Source organism: Zalophus californianus, chromosome 2 (assembly GCF_009762305.2).
Source record: "Zalophus californianus isolate mZalCal1 chromosome 2, mZalCal1.pri.v2, whole genome shotgun sequence".
Classification (NCBI taxonomy): domain Eukaryota; kingdom Metazoa; phylum Chordata; class Mammalia; order Carnivora; family Otariidae; genus Zalophus; species Zalophus californianus.
In genome coordinates, this window is record NC_045596.1 from 63,796,583 (window position 1) to 63,821,949 (window position 25,367).

The 25,367-nt window shown below is 36.7% G+C and overlaps 1 protein-coding gene across 1 annotated transcript; it reads right to left on the reverse strand.

Annotated features, from left to right (window-relative positions):
* Nucleotides 1–14,982: 14,982 nt before the first annotated feature.
* On the reverse strand, nucleotides 14,983–16,884 carry GK2 (glycerol kinase 2). Its single transcript, XM_027600412.2, has one exon. The coding sequence runs from the start codon at nucleotides 16,847–16,849 to the stop codon at nucleotides 15,191–15,193; it is 1,659 nt and encodes a 552-aa protein (XP_027456213.1). The 5' UTR covers nucleotides 16,850–16,884; the 3' UTR covers nucleotides 14,983–15,190.
* Nucleotides 16,885–25,367: the final 8,483 nt, after the last annotated feature.

Consider the following 25,367-nt stretch of genomic DNA (forward strand, 5'->3'; position numbering starts at 1 on the left):
AATTCTAGGTTTAGATTTTTTGTTTTTTTTTTTTACTCTGTCTCATACCTGACTTAAAATACCACCAGCTTTCTGACAGATACTCAGTTCTAGAATGTGGTGAAAGGCATAGGGGGATGGAAGAGCTAAGTGATGTTTAAGATCTGTTGTTGATGTGCTGAGAAATAGTAATATTATGTAACTTTTAAAAAAAATTAAAACAGAATTTCTTTGGTGCCAGTTTAGAGTTCTGGATATTATTTCTGCTAAAGAAAGAATATAGAAATTTAATTATGAGGAAAAATTCATTTTTTACTTATCTGTCATGTTTTCTCTTTCTTTCTTTTCTTCTTCTTCTTTTTTTAATTGAACACCTATTCTCTACCAAACTCTACCACAGGAGAACAAAAAAGAAAGAAGGGAGCCCCTACCTTAAAGAAGCTTGTAGTCTAGCAGGCAAAAGAAATAATCAAACACATAATTAAGATGTAATTTAATGTATATTCCTAGAGGAGTGTACCTCATTTTATGGAACTCTGAACAGGTAGCCCAAATTTCAGCCTGGGAAGGAGGTTATGCTACCTAGGAATATTTTCCATTGCATATGATAGAATTCTAGTTCTGACTTAGCCAAATCTGGATTTATTTGTTCGCATAACTGAGCAACTGCCTTTCTATCTACTTGGAATGGACTACTCTGACTGAGTACAAGAAACTGTGGCAAGATAGGGGTAATGAGTTTTAGTAGACTTGAGAGATGGCCAAGCTTCTCACCTCAGTCTCTTTTCCTGCTCTGTTGAGAAGCAATTTCGGAGCCCAGAAGCAAGGAATGGAAAAACCAAGAACCAAGAGTCCTTTCAACAATTTGAAGCCCAAAAAGCAGTGTTGTTTGTATACTGGCTTGGTTGTTTTGAGTCAAGGAATTTATTATAGTTGGAAGTCACTTAGGATAGCAGTTCTCAAACCTGCTGCAGGTTAGAATAATTTCCATAACAATAACAACAATAATAATAACAACAATAAAGTTAACAAATTAAATAAAATTTCTGATGATGGGGCTCTGGCATGGATATTTTTAAATGTTCTTTGGATATGGAAAGGAAAAGGAACCTTGTGGCTGTTCTAGTCCCAGATGGTGGTGAGACTGCTTGCTTACAGAGGAAAGGGTACAGGCAGGATTGCATAAAGAACAGGAAGCAAAGAAAATGGCATTCTTGTGAATGTGATGCTCCTCATTGTTTTTGCTCTAAGGTAGTGATCTCAGCATGTAGGTTGGAGCATCTCTCAATGACGAGAGGCTAACTGCTTGGAAAGATGGCATTTTACAAGACACCTTTAAGAAATAACACTTATTATGATCTTACCTTTAGTTTTATCTCCAGTATAATGTAGTCAGGCGAAAATAGCTATCACATTTGCACATTTGTTTGCTCACACCATGAAAGAGTACATTCTTCAAAGGTAAAGTATCTTACTCATCTTTGGATTCCCATCACTTAGCTGACACAATAATGGGCATATACTGGACAGTCAGTAAATGACAATGATGAATGAATCTAGTGATGTCATAGCACTATCTCAGGTTTTCTATCCTGTAGTTATATGGATTTATCAGAAAACCTGTGGAATTTTCTATTTATGAGAATAGAAGACTTCCCCAAAAATGAACTTCTATGCTTCTTTATTCAGTGGTAGCAACTCAGAATCAAGTTATACTTCAAGACTGACCAGAAAATCTGGAATGGAAACAATAACATTCATGTCCATGCTTATTCATTAAAAAAAAAAAAAAATCAAAGAACCTCCAGCTCAACAAATTTTTCTGTTGCATTTTTAATTAGCCCTGTGAATTTTACCCTAGAAGAGAATAAACAGGAATTATACCTTTCCATTTAGCTTATATATTCTGTTAAAAACTTTCAGGAAACATAATAACCTCTAAAATACTAGCCCATTAGGAACAGTCAAGTTTAAAATGCCACAATTTGTTGGACATTTGACATGTTTTGTTTTCCATTGCTTAGTATTCATCTTTAAAATTCATTTTAATAGTAGGTCTAATACCAAATACATTTTTTTCCTGCTGAGTATTCCACATTCTCTCTAGTAATAAACGTTCTAGATTCAGGCAAGGGCAATTCTTTTGAGGACACATAAGGTAATAGCTTATAGCGCAGTTTACTTGTCCAAAAAGTTCTTGGCTCTGTAGGGTTGACAATAACAGAAATGTATTTGGACATCCCAAACCCAGTCAGATATGACTAGGAAGACAATGAAAGGAACAGATGGATATCTTTACAAAGCAAAAATTTCAGAGCCAAACTGGGGTCAGGCCACTGTGTTCAGGAGATGTGAGAAAGGGAGCAGAAAAGGGTCAGGGGAAGGACTTATGGATCTCTGTGTGAAAGATCCCTCTGCAGAGTCTTAAAGATGCTGGAAACTAAAATGCATATTATTTCAGGTTTATTATACAGAGAATACTGAAATTTGGAACTATTTCCAAATTGGATAATAAGGCAAACAAAGTAACCAACTTTAGAGAGTCTATGTCAGCAAGTTCTTCATTATTAGGATATGTTTTCCTTGAAAAGAAGACAAGAATAATTGAACTAGCAAGATAAACCCTATGTCCTAAGACTTTTTTTTTTTTTTTAGAGAGGGAGAGGAGGGGGGTAGGACAGAAGGAGAGGGAGAGAGAGAATCTTAAGCAAGACCCATGAGAAGCTCAATCTCACAAACCTTAAATCATGACCTGAGCCAAAATCAAGAGTTGGATGCTTAACCAACTGAGTCACCCAGATGCCCCTCTTTTGGGACATTTTAATAAGAATTCTATCATGGATCATGCAATCTTCCTCTTTTGTTTTCTGATTGTTCATAATCAATGATACTTTCATATCAATGCAATTAAACTGGTATGCCAATATAACATAGAAGTAGAGAAAGAGTTTCATGTGCACTAATTTTTTAAATTGTGGTAAAATAACATACATACAATAAAATAAAATAAAATAAAATACATAACATAAAAATTACCATTTTAGCCATTTTTAAGTGTACAATTCAGTGGCATTAAGTACATTTACATTGTTGTACAACTGTCACTACCGTCCATCTCCAGAACTTTCTCATCATCCCAAACTGAAACTCTGGATCCATTAGACAATAACTGTTCATCACTCCCTTTCCCCAGCCCCTAGTAATCACTTTTCTACTGTCTCTAGGAGTGTGACTATTCTAGTACCTCATAAGTAGAATCACATAATATCTGTCTCTAACTTATTTCACTTAGCATGGTATCTTCAGGGTTCAGCTATATTGTAGCATGTTTCGGAATTTCATCTCTTTTTATGGTTGAATAATATTCTACTATCTGTACATGCCGTATTTTGTTCATCCATTTATCTGTCAATGGGCATTTGGACTATTTCTACCTTTTGGCTACTGTGACTATCGCTGCTATGAACATTGGTGTACACATATCGGTTTGAGTCTCTGCTTTCAATTCTTCAGGGCATATACCTAGAAGTGCCATTGCCAGATTATATGGTAACTCTAAGTTTAATGTTTTGAGGAAGCATGATACTGTCTTCCATAGTGGCTGCACCATTTTGCATTCCCACCAGCAGTGCCCAAGAGTCCCAATTTCTTTGCATCTTTGCCAACACTTTTCCCCATTGCCTTTCCCTTCCTTCCTTTCCCTCCCTCTCTCCCTTCTTTCTTTGTCTTTGTGTCTTCCTTTCTCTTTTTCTTCTTTATCTTTCTTTTGATAATAGCCATCCTAATGGGTATGAAGTGGTCTCTTTTTGTGGCTTTGATTTTTGTTTCCTTAATGACTAGTGATGTTGAGTATCTTTTCATGTGCTTAATGGCCTTTATGTATCTTCTTTGGAGAAATGTCTATTACACCCATTTTTTTACTGGGTTGTTTTTCCTGTTGTTGGTTACTGAGTAGCAGCATTTATTTATGTGTTGTGGATATTAATCCCTTATCACGTATTATTTGCAAATATTTCCTTTCATTCTGTGCATTGCCTTTTCGCTCCCTTAATAGTGTCTTTTCTTGCACAAAAGTGTTTACTTTTGATAAAGCCTAATAAACCTATTTTTCCTCTGTTGCCTGTGCTTTTGGTATTATATCCAAGAAATCCTTATCAAATCCAGTGTAAGAGTGTTTTTAAAATGTGTTTCTATAGTCCAGAAGAAAGCTGATTAACATTCTCTTTCCGTTCTTTAGTTACACTTTTCACATCCTCTCAATCACACAAGGGATTACCAGGACTCTTATGCAGGTTACCAAATAATGTCCTCGTTTATAAGCCAGGCTTATACAGTAATTAAACCTGTACTGGTCCGTGATTGTTCTTTCTCTTTTTTAGTGCCTCTTTTGAGATTCAATTTTAAAAGTAGAGAAAGTGAAGAATCACCCAACTCTTCTAAGTGCTTACAGTAACAGGCAGGAAGAATAGCAAGGTAGTAACCCAAGCACTTTACACACATTAACTCATTTGCACCTCGGCTGATCCATTTGTTTCTTGCAATTATTGTTATCATCATCATTGCTATCTACCTCATCATCTTTATTTTAGAATTGAACAAACTGAGGCACAGACAGTTTAAGTCACTTAGCAGAGGTCACACAGTAAATGGTGGAGCCCAGATCTCAAGCAAGTTATGTCCTTACTGTTGCTCCATGCTCTCTTCTCTCAATAATGGAACTGGCTGTCAAAGAGGCACAGACATGAGATGTTTTTATCACGTTACTCACCTCAGCATAAAACTTTCATGGAGCTCTGGTCCCTATAGGAAAAAATAAGACCTATGTTCTTAGGCTGACATTCAAGATTCTTCAAAATCTGGCTCCAATTTTTATTACCCACTTCCTTCCAACATCGTTTGCTCTGATTAAGCTGATAGGCTTAAACAATAGAACTTGTCTCTGATGCTATTGCTCATATCATTTCCTACAGCTAAGTTTATTTTCATCTCCCCAACTTTATCAATTGATACCTTATCCATCGTAGAAATCTGGTTCACATCTTAGGAATCTGGTTCTGCCATTATAATATTTTTCTTCTAAATCCAGATACAGGTGTCCTTTACCTCTGTTTTACTTACTGCATATGCAATCCACTCATTTACACATGCATTCTTTCATTCATTCACTAAATAGTACTTTTCAAATACCAGCTTACTTCAAGGTCATTTATGTATATGATGCATTGCCACTACTAGATTATAAAGTCCTAGAAAGCAGGCACCATGTAGTCTCCACTTTTATATTTCCCAGGGTGACTCACATAAGGGAGAATTTAATGAATATTATGGATTGATTCATTGATAAGCTGAATTATATACCCAAAGTAAGCCTGGCAATTTGATTGTTATGAGAGGTTATCACTGTGAGGCTAAACCCTCTTTCTTCAGAAACTTCTATCATGATCAGTGAGAAACTAAAGACAGAAAAGGAAACTCATAAATGAACTGACTACTCTCTACCACCATAAGCATCAATCTAATCAGAAGAGAAAAAGATACAAGAAAAAAAGATCCTGATTTTGGAATAAATGGTAGGCATTGTGGGCATTACAGACTGGATGCAAAAACTTTTTTTAAAAAATAAAAATATTTGATTAATCTAACTGATGTGGTTAGAGTTATCTTTAGAGTAATGTAGCAGGGTTAAGTGTAAAGAATTAATGAAAAGCAACACAAAGAATGAGAAATATTAAAAACTGAAGTAACTTGGTATTGAAAAGGTTTTTGAAAAACTATAATACAATAACTGATTTCTAAAACAGGTTAGTGATCAAACTTTACAGATCATTAAATCTTCCCAAGAATCCCACTTATTCACCCCTAAATAACAAAGATAACATTTACTTTTTAGGATGAAAGAATGATATTTATCCTATGAAAGGGAAAGTACCATCAACAAAGTTTCATTTTATGTCTCTAATTTTGGCTCCCTAGAAAAAGTGACTTCTCTTTAATTTGACAACTTCCAGGAAGAGCTAGCTGCATGGTGAGTGAAAAGAGCACACGACTTTCAGTCATGGGAGCTGAGCTGCAATAAGAGATCATCAGGCACTCAGATATTTTATTAGAGGACCAGACAACCGGGAAGGTATGGTGGAGGCCAGGTTGGTGGTGAAACAGTAGGTGAAGCGAACCTAGAAGAATAGGTCGAAGGGGTGCCTGGGTGGCTCAGTCAGTTAAGCGTTTGCCTTCAGCTCAGGGCATGATCCCAGGGTCCTGGGATGGAGCCCGCATGGGACTCCCTGCTCAGCGGGGAGCCTGCGTCTCCCTCTCCTTCTGCCCCTCCACCTGCTTGTGCTTGCAACTCTCTCTCTCTCAGATAAATAAGTAAAAATCTTACTAAAAAAAAAAGAAGTCAAAGGCTGACTACACATACATGGAGCTGAAATGCTATGCTAATTAGCTTATCTGGGAAATGGTGAAATTAACCCAAACTTTAAAGCTGTAACATAAAATGATCATACCTCTCTTTTCAAGAAAGAAGTAGGGCTGTGCCTGGACTGAGCCCACACGATGGCGCCTGAGTAACCCTGTTGGCTGCAGAGGTCGCCCCGTGGGTCCTGCAGGCTAAGAGCCACCAGGCAGCACCCAGCTGAGGGCTTGGAGTTCCAGACCCACTCGGGCACTGGCCCAGAGTCCGGTCCACCCACACACCCAGCAAGAAGGATGACCCTCCTTCCGCGCCTCCTCAAAACCACCAGAACGCCTCTGGAATGAGAGGATTCAAATGGCAGGAAAAGACTCTCATCACGGAGATGACAAAAGGAAGACGGCTGAAAATCAGGTATGAGCAGGAAATGAACAAGGTCGGGCAGATCCCGAGAACACCATCTTCTGGAGGTTCGAATTATTGCCTTGACCACCCAGATCTGCAATTACCAAGAACATCTGTGGCAAGATCCAAAAGGTCAGAACCCATAAATACTCTCTCATTTTGAGCAACGACTAGAAGAAGATGCTCAAGAAACGTTCATAGGACCAACTAAGAGGGCTTTAAGAGATTGAGGACCCGGAGATAGGTACCTCCTTTTCCCACTGTGCCTCTGAACAGCTCCCACAGCTGAAAGGTCTGTAAGCTTCTGCGTGGGGGTAAGAGCCCAGGACTCCCTTGGGTACTTTCCAAGCCAGATCTGCGGTGCTGGAAAAAAATAAATAAATAAAATAAAAATAAAAATAAATAAATAGATAGATAGATAGATAGATAAATAAAATAAATAAAATAAAATCAGAGAGAGACAGAGATGGAAAGGGGATGGAACTGGAAGGCAGGGAGAACCATGGTGGAAATGTAGAAGACAAATCTGAAACGTGGGACAGAAGTTAGGTTACTATAGTATATCAAGCACCTGAACTGAAGGAGTGAATGAAGGGGAAGAAACAGAGAAGAGACATTTTGTTTTATTTGGTTGTCTAGTTAAATTATTGAACTAAATTGAACAATTATCATTGATATGCATATTAAAGCTTATTTTCTTTTTTCCTCATTTTTTTAATTTTGTCTCATTTTCTAAATTTTTTTTTTTTAATTCAAGTATAGTTGACACACAGTGTTACATTAGTTCCAGGGGTATAACATAGTCATTCTACAAGTCTATACATTATGCTGTACTCACTGCAAGTGTAGCTTTAGAGAACAGACATTTTATATTCAGTTCCCCTAAGACTCTTACCTCAGACTAAAAACAATTTTAATGTTGAGGGGAAAGAAATCCCATGCTCCCACTAAATGTCTAAATACTATTCTTAAAATTGAAATCCTCTAAGAAAACTTGGTGTATGGTGTAGAATAAAGTTCCTCTAGGTTCTAATCCCAGCATTTCCAGGTACAACCTAGCCCTGAAACCTTGGCCCATCATCTCCTTTGGACCCTGGCTTCTAAGTATTTGAAATAAGGGGCCTAACATATAAGATCTCTAATTTCTAGCTGAAATCCATTAGAAATCTGTTTTAAATTTGAAGTTCTATTTTTCTAAGTCTTAGGTTACCTTCTTGTCGCAGTCTCTACATCTGGAAAGTGAGAAGTAAATGCCTCAGTTCTCTAATAGTATCTACCTTACATGGCAAAAATAAGACATCATGAGATGCTACGGAAACTAGTTTGTAAAAGATTTATACTCTTTTCATCCATGTTCTTCTTATTTGTAGGCATAGCATGATTCTCATTATATACATCGGGACTGGTATAGGTAGGTGACATGGGAGCGAAGTCACACAAAGCAGTGGGAGAGGAGCATACCCATAAACAGGCAAAGTATTGACAGTGATAGAGCTGCACACAGAAGCTGCGAGGGGATGAATGAAAGATAGATAAATGATCGTTCAAGTACTTATTGAGGCAAACATTTGGTATATAATTTGTTTTTGATACAATTGTAATGAATGTCATTCTTCTCTATGGAGCAACACGCCAGATCTTTAGCACATCGCTGCTTGGTGCCCAGTGGGCAGCAAGTGCCCGATTGCCAATGCCACTTTTTAGCGCATGTTCATCTGCAGGATATTAAACAGATTGCCGTCCTTTTGATGTTTGTGAATATGAGTAGTAAATACCATATGATAGGACTCAATGGATCTGTTTCAAGAAAAAGAAAAAGACAAAGAGGAGGACAAAGAATGGAAGGAAGAAGAGGAAGAGAAAGAAATGTGTATCTCTCCCTGACATGAAGGCATCCACTGAGGAAGTCTGAAAGGGTATCATCGTTATGGGAGGTGAGTAGCAAGACTTGTATCTAGAAAAGAACGGTACAGCTTCTAGTGTGCCCCTAAATTTCTGTTGTCCTTCATGACTAAGGAAATGGCTCCCCAAAGAGTCTATAAACATTATATTTTTCAGGAATAGAAAATCACTGGAGAATAGAGAATGGTTTTATTGTAGTTCAGAATCTTCTAGGATGTGCCTAGTTTAAGTGGCCATAAAAATTGTCTGCATGTATGAGTGTGTGAGTGTACACCAACCCTTAACTCTTAATTCTTAACTTTCATAAAAAATTCACAAATTATCCCCTTTGCTTGTTAAAGTAAAGTACATCTTGTTAAAAGTCAGAGTTGTTTGAGGTAAACAAAGTCCAAGAAAAACTGTATCAGGTGAGTGAAGCTAAAGGAACATTAGAATATAAAAACTTAGATTTTAATTTTGCTCCCAACATGTTTATGCTTTACAGTTTTCACTTCTTTGTTTTAGACGATGTTGGACTAGATGGTCTCTCAAGCCCTGTCCAACTCCGGGCTCTTCTAACATTGTCAAAGTGGTCTTGGAGTTTTCTTTGAAAACATTCTTTTTCAAAAATACTAAATTCTATGCAAGTAATCATATTCTCCAGATGAATCTTCTCTTAAAATTTAAAACTATATCTTTTTTTGGATTGGGAAGGTGATTTTCTTGTTTTTTCCTCAATGTTCTCGACTGTGAAACTGAGCTGATAGTAGATATCCATGGCCTATTGAAATAGAGTTAGGGAGAAGTGATTAGTTTATTCGGTGAAATACACCTGAGGCCAGACAAAAATTATGACCAGAAAGAGAGAGAGTGAGAGAGCCTAATCACAGCTTCCTTCTCCAAAATGTCTTCCCATCCTCTGCTCTGGTCACTTAGCTAAATCCACATGAAAGTGGCACCAGGAAGGTGCAGTTAAGTAGTACACCTACCTCAGTTCAGAGAAAAACCTAGACCAATCAGTTATCCTTATCTGTGATCACTAGAAGATTTTTGTCCTGGTTTTGCCACCTCATTTTTGAAGCTACTAGTCTAGACATATACTAAGTGTCTCTGTACTATTTTGGGCTTTGTAAATGTTTTCCAAACTTGGATTTCCTCTGACACTTGAAAAACATATTTTAATAACTGAATATAAGAAAGATTTGTGGATAGCTTACAATAAAATGAATTTCATAGTTTAATAAAAGATTAACACAGTCTTATCACTCTGCACTTTTTTCCCACCAAAGGTCAAGTTTTTCTTTTCTTTTTTTCTTTTTGTAAAATAAATCAGTTTGTTGAGGGCTGAAATGATAATGAACTGTAATGTATGCCAAACACACAGAGGACAAGGATCACATGCAATTTCTCCAAGGCTCAAATAAATTGGGCTGTAAAGGTTGTTGATGGAAACTCTGGGGGAATATTTAAACATTAAGTTTATTAAGTTTATTCATTTTGTTTTGATTGAAACAATCAGAATAGAGTAGAGAGCTGTCATTTTAGTGGAAGGTTAAAGTAGGTGACTGACTGAGATTATATTGTATTTACTCCAGACTTTGCTGGAAGATTACACTAGGGGATCTTATTAGTTCATATGATTAAAAAAAAAAAAAAGGGGGCATGGAAACAAATTTTCCATATCTACCAGTCATAGAGTTGGTACATAATGTTCCATCTAAATGGGGATTGTTTAATGTAGCATTTATACTTAGGCATTGAGAACCCGGGCTTACCAGTGAGGGAAACAATCAATTTCCTGTAAGATTATGGATATTAATATCAAAGTGATAATATAAGCACCAGAAATTAGGCACAAACAGATAATAATTTAGAATTCTCTATGGGGCGAGGAGGGAAAGTTACTTATCCTTCTAAGTCTGATATATATGGTTGCCTGTCCTAGAGCGAAGCCAGAAATGATTTAGCTGTTTAGTGCTGCTTCTATGTGGATGCTACATAGGGCGTCTTTAATTACACTTAATAGTACAGCTTGTTTCAGGGCCTTCTTTCTTTTCTTTCTCTTTCTCCATTCTTACTCCGCACCTCTGACCTGCGTGACTGACTTTAACTCACAAACTGTAATCTTTGGAAAATAGTATTAGAAATAAATTCTTTTCTTTCTCCTGGTTAGTGTTTGAGCTCATGCTCTCTCACTTACACATATGCCTGACATTAATGATGATTTGCTGTTCCATAACATGTATGCAAGGAGAACTGATCACCATAATTTAACTATGTAGTTCTGCTTAGTGGCAATATAGAGAAATTATTAATTAGCTAATTTTATAATAGAATATACAGAAGCTCCTTTATAGCCTTGGGGCAAAGTGCTGTAATTTACCAATATCATATAAGTTAAATTATGAAAATGAGACTTATAAAGGCAAAGATATAAAAAAAGGAAAGCTGATAATCACAGGATTATAATATTGAAAAGGTGAGAACGAGACACTGAATTTGAGAACTTTTAGCCTTATTTTCTTATGATATTTTTGTTTGTGACTCTTTATAAGGTCATTTGCAATGGGTCCCAGACTGAGAATTATGGCCAGATAAATGAAATGGGAAATTAATTTGTTTTAAATGACACTAGACATTATCATGTACTTCTCCAGCCCAATCACACAAATGACTTCGAATAAAGCTCACAGACCTTCTAGAGATAGAAACTGGCACACCCCATGTTAACAGACTGTAGACTCAGTCAGGCTACATCAATATGCATAATAGAGAAGAGCAAAGATTAACTTACTTGAACAAACTTTGGTTATATTCCTTCTGAATTTGAAGATAAATTTTTTTTCTCTTTCTAAAATGTTTTATTGAGTTATAATTGACATGTAAAAATTGCACAGTGTTCAGTTTGATTAATTTTGACATATATATTCACCCTTGAAACCATCACCATAATTAATATAGTGCACATATCCATCTCCCCACTGCACAGATTTTCTTTATGCCCCTTTGTAATCATGCTTCATATACTTTCCTGCCAACTCCTCATCCTCCCATTTCCCAGGCAGCCCACTGAACTGCTTTCTGTCATTATTCAATAGCTTGCATTTTCTAGAATTGTATATAAATGGAATCGAACACTATGTATATACTTTATTTTTGTCTGGCTTATTTCACTCAGCTTAATTATTTTGAAATTCATCTATATTATAGTGTGTATGAAGAGTTGCTGGGTAGTATTCCATTGTGTGGGTATACCATGGTTTATTTATTCATTCACCTGTTGGTGGACACTTGAGTTGTGTCCAGTTTTTGGCTATAACAAGTAAAGGGATATGAACAAATCTTTATATGAACATATGTTTTCATGTCTCCTGGGTAAATACCTAGGATAATATGATAGATGTGTATTTAATTTAAAAAAAAACTGTTAAACTATTTTCTAAAATATTTGCGCCATTTTACATCTCTGCAGACTCATGTGAGAAATTCAGGTTCTATATCTTTATCAACACTTGCTTGTGGTTATCTTTTTAATTTTAGGCATTCTAACCAGTGGGTCGTTGTGTCTCGTGATTTTTCTTTGTTAATATGGTGAAGTACATTGAGTTTTCTAATTGCACTGATTCATTATTTTGGCTTTATAATCCCCTTTGTCGTGATATATATATAATTTTGTTGATATTCTAAAAGAACCAACTTTTGGTTATATTGAGTTTTGCTATTTTCTGTATCATTGATTATTACTCTAATCTTTTTTTCCTACCTACTTTGTATTTAATTTATATTCTATTTCCAGTTTCTTAAGATAGAAGCTGAGATCATTAATTTTAAACCTTTTCTCTCTTCTAATAGAGGTTTTTAGACTTATAAATGTCTCCCTAAATACTGCTTTAGTATAAATTTGATATGTTGTGTTTTTATTTTCATTGTGTTCCAAATATTTTGTTTTCCCTCTTTATCTCTTTAAACTCCGGGATTATTTAAAAGTTTGTTATTTAGTTTCCAAATATTTGGAGAATTTCTAGAAATCTTTTTTTTATTTAAATTCAATTAATTAACGTATAGTGTATTATTAGTTTCAGAGGTAGAGGTCAGTGATCCATCAGTCGTATATAACACCCAGTGCTCATTACATCACGTGCCCTCCTTAATGCCCATCACCCAGTTACCCCATCCCCCCACCCACTCCCCTCCAGCAACCCTGTTTGTTTCCTATGGTTAAGAGTCTCTTATTGTGGTTTGTCTTCCTGTCTGATTATGTCTTGTTTTATTTTTCCCTCCCTTTCTCTATGCTTCTCTGTTTTATTTCTTAAATTCCACATGAGTGCAATCATATGATACTTGTCTTTCTCTGATTGACTTCCTTCACTTAGCATAATACCCTCTAGTTCCATCCATGTTGTTCCAGACGGCAAGATTTCATTTTTTTTGATGGCTGAGTAATATGCTCTCTGAACACATTGGAATTATAAATCAATTAGAAATATTTTTTAACTGATATATAATTTCAATGTGTTCAGACAGCATCTTTGCATAAAATTCTTTTAAATTAAAACTTAGTTAATGGCCTAAGTGAGGTCTATATTGGCAAATGTTTCATATGAACTTGAAAAGAGTATGTATTCTATTGTTGGGTGGTATGTTCTATGAATGTTAATCCCGTTGTTTGATAGTATTGTTCAAATCTTCTCTGTCTTATTAAATGTCTACTTGTTCTAGCAAATGTTGAGGAAGAGATGTTGGAATCTCCCACTGTAATTGTAGACTTGCTTTTCCTTTCTGTTCTATCAGATTTTGCTTTATATATTTTGAAGCTCTGTTATTAGGTTATATATTTAGGATTGTTATGTCTCCTTGATGAACTGACCCCTTTATCATTGCAAGTGACCTTATCACTGGTAACATTACTTGCTATAAAATTTACTTTCTGATATTAATACAGTCACTCTTTCTTTTGATTAACAGCACAGTATTTTTTTTATCCCGTTTCTTAACTATTTTTTCTTTATATCTAAAATGTGTTTCTTGGAGGCAGTGTATATTTGAGTCTTTCTTTTTTATCTAATATGATAATCTTTCTTTTTAATTGAGGTATTTCTTTATATTAATATGCTTATTGGTATGGTTAGGTTTAAATATATTTTCCTGCTATTGTTTTCTATTTTTTATCCTTTTTCATCTCTTTTCTGCCTTCTTTTGGATCAACTGAATATTTTTATAGTTCTAGCTTACATGCTTAATTTGCTTATTAATCATACCTTTTTGTTGCATTATTTTAGGATGTAGAATATGCATCTTTAGTTATCAGTATAACTTCAAATGATGTTATACCACTTCCCATATGGTATGTGAACCTTACAATATTACACTGCCATTTTTCCACTTCCAAATTTGTTGCTATTTTTGTTTTCTTTTACATATGTTTAAAATCCATATTATAATACTATTTTTATTTGAGCAGTCAATTCTTTTCTTTCTTTTTGAAAATAATATTTACCATAGTATTCCACAGTTTTTTTTCCTCCAGCATATATCCAGCTAAGGCAATTAAATAAAAAGGTAATGTGTAAGAAATATAGTTGAAATCATAAGATACTTCTTTGTGTCATCATAAAACACACTTAAATTTTAAAAATACTGTCTCTTTAAGAAAAAGGTTTTCCTGGTAAATAATATGCTTAGTCACTGCCCAAAATTATATACAAATGTTTATCCTAAAATATTTATGTATGTAATGATACATTTAAGACTACCTTTCTTATACATTTAATTTATAACCGGGTTACTCCATATGAAGTATATAAGAATATATGTTATACATGCCAAATAAAGTAAATAAAATGGAGAGATTTTTTTTAAAAGGAAAAGTCCTCTACTTATAAGCTCTACACAGAAAATCAGTGTAATTAGTGAGATCATGTAAAATGTCTGAAGAATTTTAATTTGGCAAATATTTTCCAGGACAATATCTAAGCTATGAGAATACTAAATGCCTATTGTAAGAACTCGTGTTTCCATTAAACATTCAGCAAGATACTGTGGTCTCCTTAACGTATACAAAAGAGGATTTGGGGGGTTTCTAAAAACAACAACAACAAGTCCCTCAGTTTTAGCAAGTTAGTTACATCTTTTAATCAAGTGTGTGTAGCACAGAGAACCAAATCTTGTTCCATAAGTGTTAGAAAATATTTGATGAAAGATTTCACAGACAGAATCTGACTATCCTATATTTGAAAGGGCACAGAGCAGAATTTTATGAAAATAGAGGGGGTTAGCTCCCAGAGTGGCTGGCCCAACCTGTTAAAAAAAAAAAAAACATCACATTTTCTAGGGTTTTTTACTGTAATTTATTTATTTCAAGCCACAGGTCTACTTTTGGGGTTCCCATCAGTCATGCAGCAAGTGGTTTATAAATAAAATCAGAGTCTATGATATCATCATCATATTAAGAGGCAGACTTGCTGGATTCTTTCATTATGTAAAAAGTTCACATGTTGGGAATCCATCTTGGTATTATTATGGTATACCTGAGATATATCTTGCTCCAATTAACATTATCATGCTACTCACTATAAAAAAGCCCAAGGGCAGACTAGAGAAGATGGTAGGATCACCATTTTCAGACTGAGTTATAACCCAGCCCATTGACTTCATCACAGCTTTCTTCCACGTAGCATAACGAATTTCACTTTCTGTCACCTTGATCTGTGGCTCGAACCGTTCCATAATGATGACTGACAAATCCTCGGGTTTAAGACTCCAAATGCCCACACCTTCTGCAGCTCCTGCAACCATGGCAGCTCCCAGTGCAGTTGTTTCAGTCATAGAGGGCTTCATTACTGGAATATGCAGAATGTCTGCTTGTAGTTGCATAAGAATTTTGTTGTTGGTCATTCCTCCATCTACCTGCAAATGAGTGAAGGGAACTCCACAGTCACGGTTCATGGCATCCAAAATCTCTCGGGTTTGGAAACAAACAGATTCTAATGCAGCAAAAGCAATATGATTTTTACTGGTAAACTGAGTGAGACCACAGATTATTCCTCTTGCACTGGGCTCCCAATACGGTGCATATAACCCTGAAAAGGCTGGCACAAAATAGCAGCCGTAAGAAGTACCTACGTCTTTAGCAAGTGTTTCAATTTCTTCTGAGGTCTTTATAATTCCAAGATTGTCTCTTAACCAGCGAATAACAGCACCAGCTATAGCAACAGAACCTTCCAATGCATAACATACTGGCTGGTCTCTGCCTAGTTTATAAGCCACTGTGGTCAGAAGGCCATGTTCAGAAAATACACATTTATGACCTGTATTACATAGTAAGAAACAGCCTGTCCCATACGTGTTTTTGGCTTGTCCCTCTTGGAAGCACATTTGTCCTACCAGTGCAGCTGACTGGTCCCCCAAGCACCCAGATATCGGCACACCTTCCAAGGCCCCAGCTTTCATTAGGCCATAGATCTCAGAAGAGCTCCATACATTTGGAAGAATGTCCATTGGAATCTCAAAAAAGTCACAGAGCTCTTTATCCCATTCCAAAGAATGGATGTTGAAAAGCATTGTCCTGCTTGCATTTGTTACATCTGTACAATGGACACCTCCATTAACTCCTCCTGTCAAACTCCAGATAAGCCATGAATCAATGGTACCAAAAAGAGCTCTACCTTCTTCAACAGCCTTTTGAGCTTGCCTCACATTGTCAAGAATCCAACGAAGTTTCACTGCACTGAAGTAAGTGCTAAGTGGAAGGCCTGTCTTGGACTTGACAAAGTTATTATTTCCTGGAATTTTTTTACTGAGATTTTCAACGGTAGGCTGGGTTCTTAGATCAAGCCACACCACAGCATTGTAGAGCGGCTCTCCAGTTAACTTGTCCCAGATTACAGTGGTTTCCCTCTGATTGCTGACACCAATAGCTTTTATGTTGGATATATCAATGTTCAGTTCAACAAGTTTCTGACATGTTCTCTCTATACACTCATAGACAGACTGAAGAATTTCCTTTGGGTCTTGTTCCACCCATCCTTCTTTTGGGAACTCTTGTGTTAATTCCACTTGATGGTGACTAAGTAGATCCGCTGTTTTTGAATTGAAAACCAGAAAGCGAGTGGAATTAGTCCCTTGGACCACTGCCCCCACCAACGGCCCCACAACTGCTTTCTTCTGGGCTGCCATGAAACCAGTCGGCCGCTCTGCGGCTCTGGTGCCGTTTCCAGGTGATGAAAGTGTTGCGGGGGGAGGGGCACGCAACACGTCAGGAACGTCAGGAAAGCCAGGAGCGTCAGGAGCGTCAGGGGCGTATGCGCGCAGCTGCTGCCTAGACTCAACCGGAGGCCCGGAAGCCTGGTGAGCAACGTTTGCCCTCTAACTGGTGCTGCATCTGCTCACTCCACTCCTGTGGCGGAGGCCCCACCCAAGACACTTTATTTTTTAAGGAGATTTAAGATACAAAAAGATCATACATTTACCTATATAATTAGTTACCAGTGCTCTTCATTTGAGTCCGTGAATTCGTATACATGTTATCATTTTCTTTCTGCCTGTAAGATTTTCCTCAACATTTCTCGTAATATGGGTCTGCTGGAAAAAAAAATTCTTCAAACTTGAGAATGTCTGAAAAGTATTTCATCTTAATATTTAAAGATATTTTCTTTGATATAGAATTCAAATTACCTTTTTTTTTTTTTTAAATTTCAGGACCTTGAAACCGTTGCTCCACCACCTTCTGTCTTGTGTTGTTTCAGGTGTGCACTTTGCTGTCATCCTTATTTTTAACATGTCTATCTATTTATCTTTCACTGCCTTTGGTTTTTCTTTTTATCAGTAGTTTTGGTCAGTTTCATAATGATGTTATTTGGTGTAGTTTTCTTCTTATTTCTTGTGCCTGGGGCACATTGGGCTACTTAGATCTGTGGGTTTATAGATCTCATCAAATTTGGAAAACCTTGGGCCATTATTTCTACAAATATGTTTTATTTTCTCTCCCTTCTCTGCTTTAGGGACTTCAGTTACAAATATTGGAGTTTTCCCACAGCTCATTGTCATTATCTTTTCTATGATTCATTTTAGATAGTTTCTATTGCTATGTCTTCAGTTTACTAATCTTTTCTTCTCCAATATCTAATCTGCTGTTAATTAATCCACTGTATTTTTCACCTCATACATTGTAGTTTTCATCCCTAGAAGTTCAGAGTTTTTAAAATATTAAGGTTTTGAATACATGGAATAGTTAAGATAACTTTTAATTACATTTTCTGCTAAATCTAACAATCAGTGTTCATTCTTGTTCAGTTGTGACTAATTTGCCTCCTCATTATGTTTTATATTTCCCTGCTCCTTTACATGCCTGATGATTTTTTATTAGGTGCCAAACATTATGAGTTTTACCTGGGTGAGTTGCTGGATATTTTTGTGTTCCTATAAACTTTGAGCTTTGTTTTGGGATACAGTTAAGTTAGCTGGAAAGAGTTTGATTCTTTGGATTCTTGCCTTTAAGATTTGCTGCTGGAACAAGGACAGTGCTCAGTTTGGGGCTAATTATTCTCCTTTACTCTGATGAGATCCCTCAGTATAGTCTACTCCAGGCCCATGAAAAATGAGGTTTTAATGGCTGGTGGGAATAGTTTCTGTTCCCAAGCCTGGGTGAACACTGTTTATTTTCATTGGACACTGTTATCTTTAATCTTTTCATGTGCATCTTTCCCCAGACTCAGCTAGTTTCCTCACACACATGCACTGATCAATACCTGACTAAATTCTCAGGGGGGACCTTCTGAAGGTTTCCAGAATTCTCTTCTTATATAACTCTTTTCTTTCCAATACCATGTCCTGTTCACTCTAGATGGCTTCATCTCTCTGGATGGTCAGCTCCATATCCTCTCCACAAGGCTTTTACTCACCCCAGGGTTCCACCTGGGTTTGACTTTCCAGTGCTGTGGCCTTAGAACTCTCTCAAGGATATAAGCTGAGGAAATCATAGTACTCATGCCACTTGTTTCCCCTTAGGGATCACTACCCTTCACTGCCTGATATCCACCGTCTTGTGAACTGTGGTTAAATATTTTTGAATTATGTAAACTATTTCATATATTTTTTTTCTTTTTAAAAATTGTTTCAGGTGATAAATGTAGATAAATTTACTCTTTACCCCATCTTGGCCAGAGTAGAGGCCCGCTGGAATGAAGCTTAAATTTTCAGATTGATTGGAAAGTTGGTGAATAAATATTCATTTACTCACTAATTTAAATTTATTAAATATCTGCTCAATAAATGGCAGTTTTCTGTATTAGGCCATAGACTCTGCTTTTAAGGTGTCTCAAGGATAAAGATCATTTATCCCTAATGAAATCAACAGAACAAGATAGAAAATAACATAACAATCAACAATAATATTGTTATTTTACTATTTTAATTAGATCATATTTTCCTTTTAAGTAAGCCCTTCGAGAAATTTTTTGAAGTCAAAACAAAATTAGTTACCAGACTTAATTTGAATAGTAGTGGATTGAAATCATCAGAAGATGGTACAGATTTTCCTGCTCATATCTTTGTTCAGATTTTAAAATTTTACCAGAGGTTTTGTAAGCAGAAATCTAAAGACAGCACTTACCAGTATGCCAGTTTACCATACTATGCTTGAATTCACCAGAAACAGATTGTTTTTAATTTTTTTAATGTTTCTTTTCTTCCCAAGTATTTGGCAGTAGTAAACATTATATGTATACATAATCTACACAGTAAAAAGATTTGACCCAAGGTTTTTTCCTCTACATCTCCTGTCCTCTGCCCCACCAATATATACAGACAAATGTTCCTAATCCCATTAGTTTTTAAAGCTAGGAATACTTTAAGCATTTGTTTGTTTGTTTTTTGGTGCAAAAAGCTGTTTTTATTAAAGCATGGGGCCAGGACCTGTGGCCAGAAAGAGCTGCTTACTTTAAGCATTTTGTCTTTAATACAAGTAACTTATTTACAAAGGCATCAGTTTCAGTTTATAAAAAACTGGTTTACATATGAGTTTCACATTACTGGCTAAATTGTAGCCACTAAATAATCATATAATAAGTGTCTCAATTTAGATTAGAACGAAAAGTTGACCAGATTGAACAAACTTTCTTAGAGCAATTGCAAACTATTGATGGATTTAACCATCATAAAGCTGACTAACAATGCTTTATTTTTTTTAACTATGAAGATTAAACTAACTCCACTATTTTTTCATTTCAAAAAAATTTTTAAAACACAAAATCTTTTTCTTTAAATTTTATTTTTGTTATGTTATGTTAATCACCATACAGAACATCATTAGTTTTTGATGTAGTGTTCCATGATTCATTGTTTTCGTATACCACCCAGTGCTCCATGCAGTACGTGCCCTCCTTAATGCCCATCACCGGGCTAACCCATCCCCCCTCCCCCCTCCCCTCTAGAACCCTGTTTGTTTCTCAGAGTCCATAGTCTCTCATGGTTCATCTCTCCCTCCGATTCCCCCCCTTCATTTTCCCCTTCCTTCTCCTAATGTCCTCCGTGCTATTCCTCATGTTCCACAAATAAGTGAAACTATATGATAATTGACTTTCTCTGCTTGACTTATTTCACTTAGTATACTCTCCTCCAGTCCCATCCATGTTGATGTAAAAGTTGGGTATTCCTCCTTTCTGATGGCTGAGTAATATTCCATTGTATATATGGACCACATCTTCTTTATCCATTCATCTGTTGAAGGGCATCTCAGCTCTTTCCACAGTTTGGCTATTGTGGACATTGCTGCTATGAACATTGGGGTGCATGTGGCCCTTCTTTTCACTACATCTGTGACTTTGGGGTACATACCCAGTACAGCAATTGCTGGGTCATAGGGTAGAGCTCTATTTTTAATTTTTTGAGGAACCTCCACACTGTTTTCCAAAGTGGCTGTTCCAACTTGCATTCCCACGAACAGTGTAAGAGGGTTCCCCTTTCTCCACAACCTCTCCAACATTTGTTGTTTCTTGCCTTGTCAATTTTTGCCATTCTAACTGATGTAAGGTCCTATCTCAGTGTGGTTTTGAGTTTCCCTGATGGCTAATGATGATGAACATTTTTTCATGTGTCTGTTAGCCATTTGTATGTCATACAGAAGTGTCTGTTCATGTCTTCTGCCCATTTTTTGACTTGATTATTTGTTTTTTGGGTGTTGAGTTTGAGAAGTTCTTTGTAGATCTTGGATATCAGCCCTTTGTCTGTGGTGTCAATTGCAAATATCTTCTTCCATTCTGTGGGTTGCCTCTTTGTTTTGTTGACTGTTTCTTTGCTGTGCAGAAGCTTTTTATCTTGATGAAGTCCCAAAAGTTCATTTTTGCTTTTGTTTCACTTGCCTTTGGAGATGTATCTTGAAAGAAGTTGCTGTGGCTGATGTCGAAGAGGTTACTGCTTATATTATCCTCTAGGATTTTGTTGGATTCCTATCTCATGTTGAGGTCTTTCATCCATTTTGAGTTTATCTTTGTATAGGGTGTTAGAGAATGGTCGAGATTCATTCTTCTGCATGTGGCTGTCCAATTTTCCCAGCACCATTTATTGAAGAGACTGTCTTTTTTCCATTGCATATTTTTTCCTGCTTTGTCAACGACTATTCGACCATAGAGTTGAGGGTCCATATCTGGACTCTCTGTTTGGTTCCATTGGTCTATATGTCTGTTTTTGTGCCAGTACCATGCTATCTTGGTGATCACGGATTTGTAATATAGATTGAAATCAGGCAGCATGATGCCCCCAGCTTTGTTTTTCTTTTTCAGCATTTCCTTGGCGATTCAGGGCCTTTTCTGATTCCATACAAATTTTAGGATTGTTTGTTCCAGTACTTTGAAAAATGCCATTGGAATTTTGATCAGGATGGTGTTGAAGGTATAGATTGCTCTGGGCAGCATAGATATTTTAACAATGTTTATTCTTCTGATCCATGAGCATGAAATGATTTTCTATCTTTTCGTGTCTTCTTCCATTTCTTTCATGAGTGTTCTGTAGCTCCTAGAGTTTAGATCCTTTACCTCTTTGGTTAGGTTTATTCTGAGGTATCTTATGGTTTTTGGTGCTATTATAAATGGAATTGATTCTCTAATTTCTCTTTCTACAGTTGCATTGTTAGTGTATAAGAAAACAACTGAATTCTGTGCATTGATTTTGTATCCTCCCACATTACTGAATTGCTGTATGAGTTCTAGTAATTTGGGGGTGGAGTCTTTTGGATTTTCCACATGAAGTATCATGTCATCTGTGAAGAGAGAGAATTTGACTTCCTCTTTGCCAATTTGAATACCTTTTATTTCTTTTTGTTGTCTGATTGCTGTTGCTAGGACTTCTAGTACTATGTTGACCAATAGTGGCAAGAGTGGGCATCCTTGTCATGTTCCTGATCTTAAGGGAAAGGCTCTCAGCTTTTCCCCATTGAGGATGATATTCGCTGTGGGTTTTTCATAGATGGATTTTATGAAATTGATGAATGTTCCTTCTATCCCTATACTCTGAAGAGTTTTAATCAGGAAAGGTTGCTGTATTTTGTCAAATGCTTTTTCTGCAACAATTGAGAGAACCATATGGTTCTTCTCTCTCCTCTTCTTAATGTGTTCTATCACATTGATTGATATGCGAATGTTGAACCACCCTTGCATCCTGGGGATAAATCCCACTTGGTAGTGGTGGATAATCCTTTTGATGTATTGTTGGATCCTATTAGCTAGGATTTTTTTTTGAGAATTTTGGAATCCATATTCATCAGGGATATCAGTCTGAAATTCTCCTTTTTGATGGGGTCTTTGCCTGGTTTGGGGATCAAGGTAATGCTGGCCTCATAGAATGAGTCTGGAAGCTTTCCTTCTGTTTCTATTGTTTGAAACAGCTTCAGGAGAATAGGTATTATTTCTCCTTTGAATGTTTGGTAGAATTCCCCAGGGAATCCATCAGGCCCTCCACTCTTGTTTTTCGGGAGGATTTTGATCACTGCTTCAATCTCGTTACTGGTTATTGGCCTATTCAGGTTGTCAATTTCTTCCTTTTTCACTCTTGGTAGTTTGTAGATTGCCAGGAAGGCATCCATTTCTTTCAGGTTGCTTAATTTATTGGCATATAGTTGTTGATAATAATTTCTAATAATTGTTTCTATTTCCTTGGTGTTAGTTGTGATCTCTACCCTTTCATTTTATTTTATTAATTTGGGTCCTTTTATTTTATTAATTTTATTAATTTGGATCCTTTCTCTTTTCTTTTGGATTAGTCTGGCCAATGGCTTATTGATCTTATTAATTCTTTCAAAGAATCAACTTCCAGTTTCATTGAGCTGATCTACAGTGTTTCTGGTTTCTAATTCATTGATCTATGCTCTAATCTTAATTATTTCTCTTCTGCGTGGCTTAGGCATCATTTGTTGCTTTTTCTCCAGTTCTTTAAGGTGTAAAGTTAGTTGGTGAATTCAGGATTTTTCTATTTTTTTTGAGTGAGGCTTGGATGGCTATGTATTTCCCCCTTAGGACCACCTTTGCAGTATCCCATAGGTTTTGGACTGATGTGTTTTCATTGTCATTGGTGTCCATGAATTGTTTAAGTTCTTTGATTTCCTGGCTGACCCAAACATTCTTAAGCAGGATGGTCTTTAGCTTTCAATTGTTTGAATGTCTTCCAAATTTTTTCTGTGACTGAGTTCCAGCTTTAAAGCATTATGGTCTGAGAAGATGCAGAGAATAATCTCAATCTTTTGGTATCGGTTGAGACCTGATTTGTGACCCAGTATGTGGTCTATTCTGGAGAAAGTTCCATGTGTGCTCGAGAAGAATGACTATTTTGTTGTTTTAGGGTGGCATGTTCTGTATATATCTATAAGGTCCATCTCATCCAGTGTGTCATTCAAAGCTCTTGTTTCTTTGTTGATTTTCTGCTTAGATGATCTGTCTATTGCTGAGAGTGTAGTATTGAGGTCTTTTACAATTAACGTATTATTATCAGTATGACTTTTTATTTTGGTTAACGGTTGGCTTATGTAGATGGCTCCTCCCATGTTGGGGGCATAGATATTTACAATTGTTAGATCTTCTTGTTGGATAGACATTTTAAGAATGATATAGTGTCCTTCTGTATCTCTAACTACAGTCTTTAGCTTAAAATCTAATTTGTCTCATACAAGAATTGCTACCCCAGCTTTCTTTTGAGGTCTGTTGGCATGGAAGATGGAACTCCATCCTTTCACTTTCAGTCTGGATGTATCTTTAGGTTCAAAATGAGTCTCTTGTACACAGCATATGGATGGGTCCTGTCTTTTTAGCCAATCCACAACCCTGTGCCATTTTATGGGAACATTTAGGCCGTTCACATTGAGAGTGATTATTGAAAGATATGAATTTGTTTTCACCATGTTGCCTGTGAATACCTTGTTTTTATAGATTGTCTTTGTAAATTTCTGTTCTATATCACTCTTGGGGCCCTTCTCCTTTTATAGAACCTCCCCTTAATATATCTTGCAGGGCTGGCTTAATGGTCACATATTCTTTCAGTTTCTGCCAGTCTTGGAAGCTCTGCATCTCTTCATCCGTTCTAAATAACAGCCTTGCCAGATAAAGTATTCTTGGCTGCATGTTATACTCATTTAGTACCCTGAATATGTCTTGCCAGCCCTTTCTGGCTTGCCATGTCTCTGTGGATAGGTCTGACGTTATTCTGATGTTCCTCCCTCTGTAGGTAAGGAATCTCTTCCCCCTAACTGCCCTTAAGATGGTTTCCTTGGTTCTAAGATTTGCGAGTTTTACTATTACATGCTGGGGTGTTGGTCTGTTTTCCTTGATCTTGGGAGGGGTCCTCTCTGCCTCTAGGACAGGAATGTGTGTTTCATTCCCCAGATTAGGGAAGTTCTCAGCCACGATTTGCTCAAATATATCTTCTAGTCCTCTCTTTCTCTGTCCCCTTAGGGATCCCAATAAGTCTTACATTGAAATGTTTCATGGCATCACTTATTTCTCTAATTCTGTTTTCATGGATTATAAGCTGTTTTTCCCAGGCCTCCTCTTTTTCTTTCTTTTCTATCAATTTGTCTTCTAGGTCACTAATTCGTTCTTCTGCCTCATCTAGATTAGATTGGATCTCATTGATAGCATTTTTAAGTTTTCCCAGTTCAGCTTTCATTTCCTCCCTTAGAGGCTCTGTGTTGCCATTAATTGATTTCTCCGTTCTAGCTATTGTCTTCACAATTGCTACCCTGAATTCCATTTTCGACATCTTGGTTATATCTGTATCCATTTGTAAATCTGTGGCAGAAGTCACAGTCTCTGAGTCTTTCCTATTTTGGGGGTTCCTCCTCCTAGTCATTCTGTTGAGGGGTGGTTGAGGGAATGTACAGAGTCCAAATTATTGACCATAACCCAAGCAAGATGCACCTGTTTTATAGGGACCTTAGGGTTGTCAGCCTCTTGTTCTCCCAGCCTGTCTTCTGGGGGTGGGGCCTGCCACACTGTTACTCAGGCAACCCTGTTTGGGCAGAGTTGCCTTGCCCCCTGTGGGGGAGGATGGGCTCAGTGAAAACCGGTTTTGGGGGGCTTTTGTTTCCTGGCGCTTTCCCTGATGGTTTTCCACATCTCTTCCGAGAGTCAGAGCAGAAGAGACCATTTCCAACCCTCTGCCTCAGAGCAGAGAGATTGCGGCCCATTCTTCAGTGAGCTCTCCAGGCCACACT

What these genes read in the sequence shown, in the direction of transcription:
- GK2 (XM_027600412.2), bottom strand. Translation starts at nt 16,849, where the DNA reads ATGGCAGCCCAGAAGAAAGCAGTTGTGGGGCCGTTGGTGGGGGCAGTG.